At 40.6% G+C, this 12,029-nt stretch overlaps 1 protein-coding gene across 3 annotated transcripts in view; it reads left to right on the top strand.

Moving 5' to 3' along the window:
• The window catches only part of PDGFA (platelet derived growth factor subunit A), a 70,969-nt gene that overhangs the window by 6,543 nt on the left and 52,397 nt on the right, over positions 1 to 12,029 (top strand). For all 3 annotated transcript variants that reach the window (XM_069209837.1, XM_069209836.1, XM_069209838.1), the window contains exon 2: positions 863 to 959. In XM_069209837.1, the coding sequence (XP_069065938.1) occupies positions 863 to 959 (97 nt within the window). The remainder of the gene's footprint in view (positions 1 to 862; positions 960 to 12,029) is intronic.

Below are 12,029 nucleotides of genomic sequence, written 5' to 3'. Positions count from 1 at the left end.
GTTTCATTAATCAGGGCAATTTTATTTAGGATAATTTCGCTCCTGGGATACAGTGAATTGTTACAAAATGTTTTTTACATCCTTGGCCCAGTAGGAGAAGGGCGTTATGCTGTTTTCACTTTGATTACTGTAGACAGAACAGTGTCCAAAGAAATAGCTCCCTCGGGAGATTTGGATGAGCCTCGCTGGTATGGTAACACCACCAGGGCGGGACGGAGGTGGGGGCGCTGGCTGCAGGTTGGTATAGTCAGTAACCTGGGATGCATTAATCGCGCATTTCTGAGGCTTTAGAAGCAGGCGATGATTTCATTCCTGAAACCACATCTGAGGAATTTTATAGGCATGCTAGTTCTAGACGGGCTCTGTAATCTCCCCCAGGCCCAGACTGCCCTTTGGGGGAGGAGGGGGGCAGGTTTAGGCGCCCGGGGTACCTTTAACTAAAGAGGTCTGAGCCTTTTTATATTCGATGGCTGTGTAATATATGTATGCTTTTTTTAATGGGCTATGAAGTGCCTTGGAAGGCCAAACTTCTGCGGTCACATGAAGGGAAATTGAAGCCAGCCTGGAGATTAGCGTGTGGGAGAGCTACAATTACCCGTGTATGTGTGTGCAGCTCTTTCAGCCTCATGATCTGCTCAATAATGCCCCTCGTGATTGGCCCAGCAGGCTTTAGATTTACACACCTTGATGCCCGCACAGATTAGGCCAGCTTGGTTTGCTTGCACCCCAAAACTGATAATAATGTCCACTCTGGGAGATCTACAGCCAGTGCCTCAGCGAAGGGATTAGCCTCGTGTAGGCAGGAAGGGCATGTCCGGGCTGTGACTGAGCACTTTCTTTTATTATCTATGTTTGTATAAAGGAAGCCGAGATCCCACAGGAGCTGATCGAGAGGCTGGCTCACAGCGAAATCAACAGCATCAGTGACCTGCAGCGCCTCCTGGAGATTGATTCCGTAGGTAAATTCGGCTTCTTTCCTTCCTCCCTCCCCTTCCTCCCTCCCCGTGTCCGCCCCTGGCCCTGGGTGGCACCGCAGAGGGGCCTCCCCCGGCGCAGGGAGCCTCCAGCGCCGCCTGTTTATGAATGGCTGGGTGTCTCAGTTAGTTCTAAGCGTTGTGAAACCGCAGCAGAGCCGAGACAGCCCTTGTGTCTGCATTGCATGTCTTGCGCACACCGAGTTTACACACTACGCCACGCCAGTCCATGCCTCCTCCCTTTAGATATGTCAGTTGATAGGTTGTACATAGACTTCCCAGATCTCCTTGAACTCCAAGGGGTCTCTCATATGCCACACCTGACGCCACATCCCTTTAACGACCTTAAGTATTTCTGAAATGGACAGCGATGCCATGGAGAGTTACATATTAGCATCACACGAGGCAGACCATGATCCCACTCTGCCTCTGCTACTATAGCATTTTTAGGTGAACTTGGCTAGTCTGTGTACAATGGTGTGCCTTAAATAAGGCAGTTGACGCTTTCAGTAGGTGTGCTATGCATTTTTTTGTTCAGAGGGTGGCATAGTTTAGTGCTCTGTAGGAGAGAAAAAGGCCACAATTCCTTATGGCTTTGAAAACCTCTTATACGTAGTCTAAGATTATTGAAGGGCTCACCACCCTAAAAAGAGTAGATGTCTATTGCCTTCAACGAAGTGCACACATTTTGGCAATTTTGCTGTCTGCTGCTTGTTTACAAATGGTACATGTTACTCTGCTATAGAGTCTAATGTATACTTCCTTCTGGTTGACAGAAGAAAGACATTCTAGGGAAAGTATGGAATAAAGTTAATGCTAGAGGCCGTGCAAAGTCGGTGGGTGGAATAGGTGAGGTGAATGGCCATAGCTAGGTGTGCACACCAATTTTAATCAGTCATAGAAAGGTGTTTCTGGTAAGGAGGTGAGAGTCCTTTGAGCCTTAACATCCCAAGTAACCAGATGGGATATACGGATCTACCATTCATTCTTTAGTTCAAAGAATGTTCATTTAATGCATTTTGCACCATGTGGTCCTTAACACTTTATTGGGTTGGAATTCTATCAGAGCCAGATTATGTATTATATCAAGAGAAAAAAGAGATGCTGCAGTTTGCATTAATATAATAGGGTATCTTAATCCCAGTGGGATTTGATACCAACCAGTCTCATATGAATAACAGTGCATTTTGTCCCGTAACAAGGCCAAATCATGACGTGATAAGGTTTGATATTTGAACAAATATGTATCATTTATTCACCATAAATTATCTGACAAATATTTCTCTTCCTTGTTACAATTTCGAGTCAAATGTACTTTGAGTCAATTTCAATATGCCTGACTACAGGAGTTGTTGTTTGTCTTTTAAGCTAACATCTGGTGTTGGCTTGATCCAAGTGAGGGTTATGTTTAGGTCATGTAAGAGAAACCGAGCACTTCTCTTTCTAATTGAATGTAGTTGTAAATTCGACTACACGTTGTAGTTTGAATCGAGAGGCTTTAAAAAGAGCCAAATTCCGGTTTCGTTTGCTAACCTGTAAAAAGATAAAGCTGGGATGAATACAAAAGTTAAAAGTAAACACCAAAATAGTGCTCCTTATCATCAATATTAATTAACAATTGTTTTTTCCCTACAATCTTTGTGAAAGATATCCAGATAACAAGGCTATTGACGATACTAAATATTCTATGTAGTCTGCAAAGTGCATTGTGTGTGTGCTAGGAGCCTTTGTGTACTATATCCTACACATGTGCTAGGATATATGTGACTAAGGGCTGAATGTGTTCCTTAGTGTAGAAAACAGCCATACCGCAAAAAGCAAAATAGAGAGATCCCAGTGTACATTCCCTAATGAATAATATTACTGACATGGCTAGAGGAGAAATATCAGCCTCTAGCCCTGCGGGCCTTCACTGCTTTGGAAGGTTTCTCACATAAGACATGATGTAATAGGTGGTCAGGTGCCAGAAAAGAGTTGGCTGGTTGAAGTTCCTGTGACTGTGGATAGTGGAATCTTCAGTACGAATGCCTGAGGGAGTTAACATTGCTTTCAAAGTAGAAGACTTTCATAGGAAGTTAGACTAGATAAGTCTTGGAGACTGCATATTGTAAAGCATCACTGGTTGGTGCAACAACCAAAGGGGTGGAGTCAGCCATGGAAATTAAATAAGCAGAATTAAAATAAGCCAGAGGCTTTCACAGAGCGGAAAGCATGGGCGTGGAGTTAATAGAAAATTAGGAAGGATGTGATGATGCCCAAGGGCTTTGCGTGCAAGAGTGATAAATGTGTATGTAATCGGAGAGATGTGTGGAGCTTGTTGAGAGGATTGAGAGATGTACTGCTGTAGGAGGAGCTTCACAGCAAGAGGCTTCTAAAACAAGAGATCATGAAAGAGAAATAAGGAAGGGGAACTTGAGATCTTGGTGGAATAGGGTTCAGTTGGAAAAGCAGTGATTAGGTTGCATGAGTGGAGATTTCAAAATTGTCTGGAATAGCAAGGGCAAGATAACTGACAAGGTGTAAGAGAATGGTCATCATATAGTTGTGTTCCCCAGTTACTTACATGGTTTGCTCACAAACCAAGTGCCTCTGGGAGTTGCGTTTTGCTACTGGATGATCAAAAGTCAGGAATTCTATCGACTAACTTTAATTTTCCCAAATTTTGGAAAACGAATGCCTACTTTTTGAAAACTCATCATCGCTGTGCTGTATACATTCTCAGTACTTGCAAAATACAGATGTGTGTAGTTTTACTAATTAGTCAACATATTCTTAGTTATTGTGGATTGGCAAAGAACTGGTGTAACCCAGATTAGTTTCATGTCCACCTAGCTTATTGGCTGTTGTTCTAACATGTACAGAGCAGCAAGGAAAACTTATAAAGTTAGAAGAACGAAATATTTATCTTGCGTCTTAAATCTATAATATACAATGGACTAATTTTGGAGCATTGATAGAAATGAGTTGCGCCTAGGATGGCTACCGCCCTTCAGGTCATTACAGACACTGTTTTCAGACATGGGCATTTGTGTGAGAACGAAATGCATATAGAGTGTTAGAGTCTTGTCATGCTAGAATAAGACAAATCATACGAATACACCTCAACATTATTTGAGGTAGAAAAGTTGAGGACTTCACAATGCCCATAAAGACGTGGAGCGAGGTGATCATCCTACTTGTGTCTGCAGCTCGAAGAGACTTGGTTGTGCTTTTTAGAGCTATCCTTTTTAAGCATGCACTTGAAAAGAGCGTTAGCTGACTTGATGCACCTTTCGTGTTAAAGTTTTCATTTTCATGCCAGATATAGTGGGAGCCCAAGATGCATACAATTTGTGTACTCGATGCCTAGTTTCAGTGTGAGACAAGTGGTCCCTAAGAAGTTTGCCCGGTGGATACATTTCAAGCTATTCCGTTGTATGTTGCACTGTTGAAAAGCCAGAAAAGCTTTCTATAATGACCCTATAGTTGGATGTTTCCATAGTCATTGCTGAATGACTCCTGGTGCGTAAACAATATATTGAAAATATTTCAAAAGTAAGATTATTCATTTTCATTTGTAGTTGCAGTTATATGGCACATGTCTTTGCATCTGTTTGAATGGTGAGTTTCAGGGTTAGGCTAGAATTGAATGAAAAGCAGAAATATTTAACCTTCGAAGCTTACTCAGCTTTTGGGGTAGTTATTTTTTTACATTGCTGGTAATGAAACTCTGGCAGCGATGCATTAAAGTTCATTATATCTGTTGCATTAGTACCGCAGCACCATTGAGGTGGTAAACTTAAGTGCCTTCACAATTATGGTGGATTAATGACTCTGCAGCGCTGCATGTCAGAGCTTCAAGTGACTGCAAACGCAGGTTCATTGTTATTATTTATTGGTTTTCTATCAGGTTTGAGTTGTCTTCTGAACATTGTTAGGGAAGCTGATGTGGTCCAGGGTGGAGCAGAAGCAATAGCAGCATTTGGTTAGGTGAGCTTTGTTATTCTTGGGGGGTAGTTGATTTAGCAGGCTACCTTTTAAGCCTGTTGGAATAGGTGGATTTTCAAGGCTTTGCAGAATTTCCCAAAGTTCTCTTGCTCCTGGAGAAATAGAGAATAGGACCGCCATTGGGTGAGCCCTGAACATGTAGGCATCCATTTCCAATACGTTTGGCCCCAGCTGGTGGATGGATGTTCTGTTTCAAGTAGTCAACCTGTCCACTAAGGAGGTCATCAATAAATACTTGAGCTAGCGTTTTCGATACAGCATGCTGTTTTAAACCCAGACTCTTGGTTGTCAAGAAGGTAATTTTATGCAAACTGTTTCTGTAAATGCATCAATATAATGACTTTCCCCACAAAAGTAAGTAAAACTGTAAGTCTATAAAACTACGTGAGATCTAGATGTGTTTATGACTTCAGGTTGACCCACTTTTTGACTGCTTTCCATTATAAGAGATATAGAGGCAGTTAGTAGCCAAGGTGGAAGGAATGGTCATAAAGATTTTTTTTTGAACTTTTATCATCCAGGATGCATGCGCCATCCAGCTAGTAGGGAACATCATTGCAGCTACAAGGTAATGGTTCAACACAGATCACAGTGGTAGGTATTCAGCTAGGAAATGAGGGGATTCATATTTTCTGAGCAAAATATCAAGAGCTCATTTTTTTTCACGTGGAATGAAATTGTCCTAAATCGGCTCTTTGCTAGGGTCACAACGATTTTTTCATATAATTTGGTGAAAAACGATAAGATCAGCATTTGTTCCAAGTCGAAATAGCTAACAAATGTATTGTATTTAAGGCCAATTCAACAGTTTAATGTAACTGCAGTTGCAGATTTATAGGTGGAAACCATGATTTTTTTTTTATCCAGTGCATTAATACCACTGATAGCACCAGAACACCAAAGCAGATCACAAACTTAGAGTTCAGGATTTTGGCGAACTGTAGAAAGTTCCTAGCTTTTAAGAAATAAGAATCCTGGTGGCATAATGGATGACTCTATAACGTTCCTCTTTCCGTCTTCAGAGTTCCTGGATTACAGGTCTTTTACATTCGAGGCTTCGGCCCCTGACCACATGCACTTTGTATGGGAACTGTGTCATAATTGATTGTTCGCCTACATTTTTTGGTTTTCTTCGGTTGTATTTGATTGATTCTGGCTTCATAGAGGGAGATTGAGTGCTCTGGAGTAGACATTACACAGCGTGAGAACTACATAAACCATTGCCAACATTATAAAATTGAAATACGCCTTACAACCTCCAATTTTCTTGGGGAAGTGGAGTAAAAAATCTCTGTGCCCATTTGAATCCGTCAGGAGGTGGAGTTGGCAATCTGCAGCATGAAGAGCCGGGAATCTTTATGATTGAATCCACAAGCTAATCTCTTTTTCTAATCGGTTTCTTTTCTGGTTTGTTTTTACTGTATTTGCAGGAAGCATCACTTATTCACCCCATTATTTTTAGCTATGCTTGTAATTTATGCATTTTCAAGTATCAATCACCCAAATTAGACATATTGCAGTATGCTGCAGAGCAGTCAATGGTGGATTTCAGCGTGTGTAAGTTAAAAAATCATGCTCGTTTGTCCTCTATGCCAGGATTTCTGTTTATTTTCAAGTTCCCAGTTATACACATCTTAGGTCATGTAACTGGTCCGTAAGGTGTATCAACAAGTTCATTTCAACCGTTCTCTGATAGATAGTTGAAAGGGGTTGTTGAAGAGATGCAAAATACCCAAATCCTGTTTCAATAAATGAAGCTCTATGCATCCCATCTTGAGAGTGCATGCGCGTACCAACATTTCCTACAGGACTACTTTCACTTACTCCTTCTGACATATACCCATCCGCCTGTGTGACAGTGCCCCCCAAACGAGGAATTCACAAACTGTTTTTTGTGGGCATGGGAAGATATTTTCTTCAGGGATATACATACAAAAAAGTTTGAGCTGGGAAATTAGCAAATTTAACCTAGTCCAAGATTGATTCCAGTAGTTCCCCTTTCCTAGGTGGGGGCTGTATCTCTATTTGGAAAGGGATAGTGGTAGGTCCCTTTCTAAAGGAGGGTTCATGAAGGGGACAATCTTAAAAAGATAATGACGCTTTTCCATATCAACTAAGGTATATTTAGAAGGTAGAGGGTCTGAACCATTGATAGTCCTCGTGCATCATACTTGTAACACTTTTCGGCTTGTTTTCATGGTTTTAAAGTGCTCTAATGGAGGGTTGTCAGTCCTTCTTGACAGAATCGAATCACATAATCATTGTTACGATGGGGCTATGCAATATGTTTTTGGGGTGAACGAGTTCAACACAGCTGATCACTCTTTGAATGTTCAAATGGTGGAAGAGTAGAAAGCACCTTTGCAAAGAAAAGTAGTAATAGTATTAGGAAACCCAGCACATCTTTTCAACTGCCTCATTAAAACATACTTCTTGAAATCAGATTCTAAAATGTCATCTAATCTAAGGATAGTCCTCAATGATACAGCATACAACTGAAATAATATGAGTATGGTTAAGAAAAATGCTACTTTTTAAGCTTATTTTGACTTTAAAGGTGTAGGCAGCAGAAACCGCTAAATACATTTTTGAGTCTCGTTCATTGATGAAAACTGTGTTTAAAAAACGCAGATAGGTTTTCGGATAGTAAAAATTATTTTGGATATGTGCTGTGTTTCTGCTGTAGGCATACGAACCAAGATTTTACCATGGGTATTCAGTCAGTTCATTGAAATTGGCTTTTATCAAGGCTCTCTGGTTGGCACTTCAATCTCTGAACGGACATGGTTGGGACGGAATGTCACTGGGGCAGCTAAATTAAGAATTGTTGCTAACTATAGATCAGAAGGTGATCCATGAATCACTGAAGTTGCTAGATGTTGGCATTTGAAACATACTTGTACTGTGCGCTCTATACAGAAATGCTATAAAATACAGAGTAGAGAACCCCTATCGCCAGAAAAATCGATAGATTGTTTCATATACTCATTGAGTTCTTGCCCAAAAAGTAGTAAAATTATGTACTTTCGATGCTATATGAGGTAATAGTTTGAAACAGAAAAAGGAAGGGGATCAAGATGCAAAAAATGCAGAAGAGGAGAGAGTCTTCGGAAAGTAAGGAGAGCAATGTAAAGCGCATTTATTGTGAATTAAGGGAACGTGACACCACGTTTCAAAAATATACAATGGGTGAAAAGGCTGGCGAATAACGTCCACCCCCCCTAAAAAAATACGCAGATTTTAGCAAGTTCAGTGTTAGTAAAATTGATGTTTCCTATGTTATTATTTACATTCTTGGGTATACTTTTAAATTTAACACCGCATAGATTCATCTTTCCATATTTTACTATAAAATACATAACCTTATTAAATAACTTATTTTTATTAAATAGGCACTTTGTTCAGAATAGCAATGATAAGGAAAGCTTAGAACGATACTCATCAGCAGTATAAAGGGGCTAGAATGGTACCTTAAAATGTTGTATTTAGGAGTGGGTTTCAGGTATGCAACAGATGCTATCTGATCCTGTTCTGCTGGTTAGTAATGAAGTATACGCAGCATTTCTTCACAACAGTTTTGCCTGGTGTCTTGTAATCCTGACCTACCCTTCTGCCTGACGAATGTGCAGGTTAAATTTAGTGTGAAACATACCCATGTTTCGGTAGTTCTTCAGCATCTTTTAGTTTTTACAACATGTTTTGAAATGGAAATGTTCCCCATGGAAAGCTAAGAAAGATCTTTTGACATCATTTTATCAAAACGTCTTTTCCTGTGACCAATCATGGTTTGCCTGATTTAGCCCACTATATTCTCTTAGTTTATGTGAAACAATTTGGTAACTAGCAGTTAGGCAGGCAGATAACATTTAAATGCAGGATGGTTTATTTTGCAAAGCACAGTGTTAATAAAATAACTATGTGTATGCTGATCAGTCAGCTTTGTGACACATTCTGGAAAGTGAGCTTTTTGCAAGCCTTTGAATCGGATAGTAAAGCCTTAACTGTAAAGTTATTTTCTATAGTGGAGGAGAGAAGACTTAAGTGTAATCTGTGGTAGGATGTTGTTCAGCATCTCTGTGCAGCTCTTTAGGATGCCTATCTTCTGGTCTTTCCCCTTTTGCAGCTCTTGCTTTGTAGTCTGGAGATATCATGACTTCCTATCTGATATCGGCCTTAAGGCATGAAGGCTTCAATGCAAAGCAGACGAGAAGTATGTGAGTTGGTTCAAGCTAGTGAGTGAAAGGGTCCCTGGCAACTTCCTCTTGTAGTCTCCAAAGTGAAGCGACTGGAATAGATTTTCAGGGGAGACTGGGGCAATTAACATTTTCTTGCACTTGTTCAGTCGAATGCATTATCTTGTGGCAGGTGTTTAGAACATTTTTGGAGTTCTAAAACGCACCTGAAACAATCAAATACTTGTAGATATGTGTAAGCATTAAAATTCGCAGCTTGGATAAGCAAGGCAGCCCCCTTCCACTGTCAGGTCCTGTGTTTGTGAATGTAAAACTGTAGGTCTATTAGAAAAAGCACAGAGGCTTTGGATTGCGCTATACCATCCGTCCAGAAAGTCACTGTTGAACCAATAAAGACTGAATACATTACTTAATCCAGAATACCATGCCACAGTCTATAAATAGGCAATACACAAGGAATCTACTATAACAGGCAGCAGCTATCTCAGTAGAGTAGTGGTAACATCTCAGTGTTCTGCAAGTGCCACACCAATGGTCACCTAGCCATTCTAGAAGCATTTTAAGCCTCTGCTATCACAATGAAGACTTTCTGAAGAAATTGCCCTTTCTAAGCAGTCCTGCAAGCAAATTGTGCTCGATAATTTTACAAAATTAAATACTGTTGTTCATGAGATTTATTGTGGCTACATACACACAAATGCGTTTAGTAACCAACAATAAGAAAACAAAAATACAAATTTCTGGAAGGAGTCGTTAGTGCCTACTATTAACAACTTACCATTCTTATCACACTTGCCACATAAAAATGATATAATTCCTTCCTCTTTAGTGAAGACCTTTGCTGGGGAAGGTGTGAGGCTGAAAGTCATCAACGTCTGACTAAAGATATTGCCTAGATGCCACCCTAATAGGGCAGATATCCCTCTGTTGAAGAAAGCCAACCACGACCTCTAACGATCTTTCCAAGTACCATCCAATAACTTACCTCCACTTCCTCAGCAGGTTTATGGAGCTGGCAATTGGAATACCGCTATGCAAGCAAATCAAGACCAACACCCTCCTTCAGTATTTCCAATTAGAAAACAGACCACAATGCAACAGAGAGGCAGAAGTCATATAGCTGGTGGACTACACCCACCTCATCATTGTTAGTGGTTACCCCATCTCCTCATCCTGCTGGACTTTCCTACTGTTTCAGTATGGTAGCCCACATCTCCCTGCTTAACACACTCACATCATGCGTGAACTTCAACATCACCATACTCAATTGATTTTCTTTTACCAGTTCAATAGATAGCAGTCTATTTAAAAGAACTCCTCAAAATCAAAATATACCGTGTTGACCTGCGGTGTGTCCAAAGGTTCCATTCCATTGCTTGTCTGCAATGAAACATTTAGGCCCTTGTTGAGAGAACGACATCAAGACCCACCAGAACAAGAATGAAACCGCACTATCTGAAGATCTTATCGAGCATCAATACTTGTTAGGTCGTGGGCCCAAGCGCTCTGACCTGTTGTTATCTATCTGTGGTCTTTCAACCACGCCCACCGCATGCCCATGACTATCACTTGTTCGTGGGCGTGCCTTTCAAAAATCATTTGTTATCATTGGTAAATGCTTCACATTTGTCACTCCTTTGGGCAGTTTGGTTACCGCCTTGGACATCGACCCTGTCACATGGGTAATTGCAGGATTGCCAATGTGTTTGACTGCTAGCAAACTTCTTTTTGCTTTTGTATCTCTCCTTCACGCTCATGGTGGCCATGGCGCTTTGAATCGGCTTGCTCAAGTCATCTGTTTTACTTTAAATTTTCAATTTAAGTTGCAAGAAAAGTCCAGTTAGGAATTTACAACGTTACCTGCTCTATCTCAAGCAAACGCGAGATTCATTGCATTGCAAATGCTTGTTTTTAAAGAGTTACCTTACTTACACACAGTCCTGATAGTTCGTCTATTTTAACATGAACCATAAAACTAAGATTGCCCTCAGCACAAGTGACAACAAAACATGCTCAAAAATAAGAATGTCTTGCTCCTGTAAACTTGGACAAATTCGTTGTCCAACATTTCAGCAACGCCAAATTCCTGAATTCCTTATCAGCAGCTTCAAGACTAACATTTCTAAGAAGCAATGGGATAGTCTGGCATTAGCTTGCTTCTTTACAGAATCTAGGCATCATACTAAAGCCTGATTTTGGAACTGTCATCCACCCTGATTCCTACCATCACAGACATCCACCTCACACCAAGGAAAGCCTCCTCCATTCAGCAGCAAGATTCATAAAGTGATTGAAAAAATTAAACTGGATCAACCCCACACTCAAACAACTATAGCGGTTTCAACTGAAAGCTAAAACCATCTTCAAGATCTGCTGTGTCATACTAAAGGATGCCTCCTCCTACACACTGCCCTTTATAGCAGGCAAGATCTAGCTCTCTAGTGGCGAATGTAAAACAAGCTGCCATTACCTTATCTGGCTTGAAATAAAGTAGTGTATGGAAGGGCAAAAATAGACCTTCTCATGCTGTGTACTAAGAACTCCACCCCAACACAGACAAGACAAAACCCTTTAATCTCTGCTTTAAGAAGAAGCTGAAGACCATGCTCTTGAATGAAAGCCTTGTAGAAAATTATCCACTTTGGTCCGTTTCCAGACAAGGATGCTAGCAAAAACACACTTTCAGCTTTAAACTGGTCTCCCCATCATTTGTGTCTTATTCCCCTTTTCTCTTGTACAGCACTTCATTGCTCTACAGAGCTGTATGTACCATAAAAATACCATATATCTATAAAATATATGCAAACTATTGCAACACAATACTCAGTGTTTCTTAGTGGGAAGGTTACAATATTATAATGCATTAAAATGGCCG

The sequence above is a fragment of the Pleurodeles waltl genome, chromosome 10 (assembly GCF_031143425.1).
Source record: "Pleurodeles waltl isolate 20211129_DDA chromosome 10, aPleWal1.hap1.20221129, whole genome shotgun sequence".
NCBI lineage: Eukaryota > Metazoa > Chordata > Amphibia > Caudata > Salamandridae > Pleurodeles > Pleurodeles waltl.
This window is presented reverse-complemented; position numbering and strand designations above follow the sequence as displayed.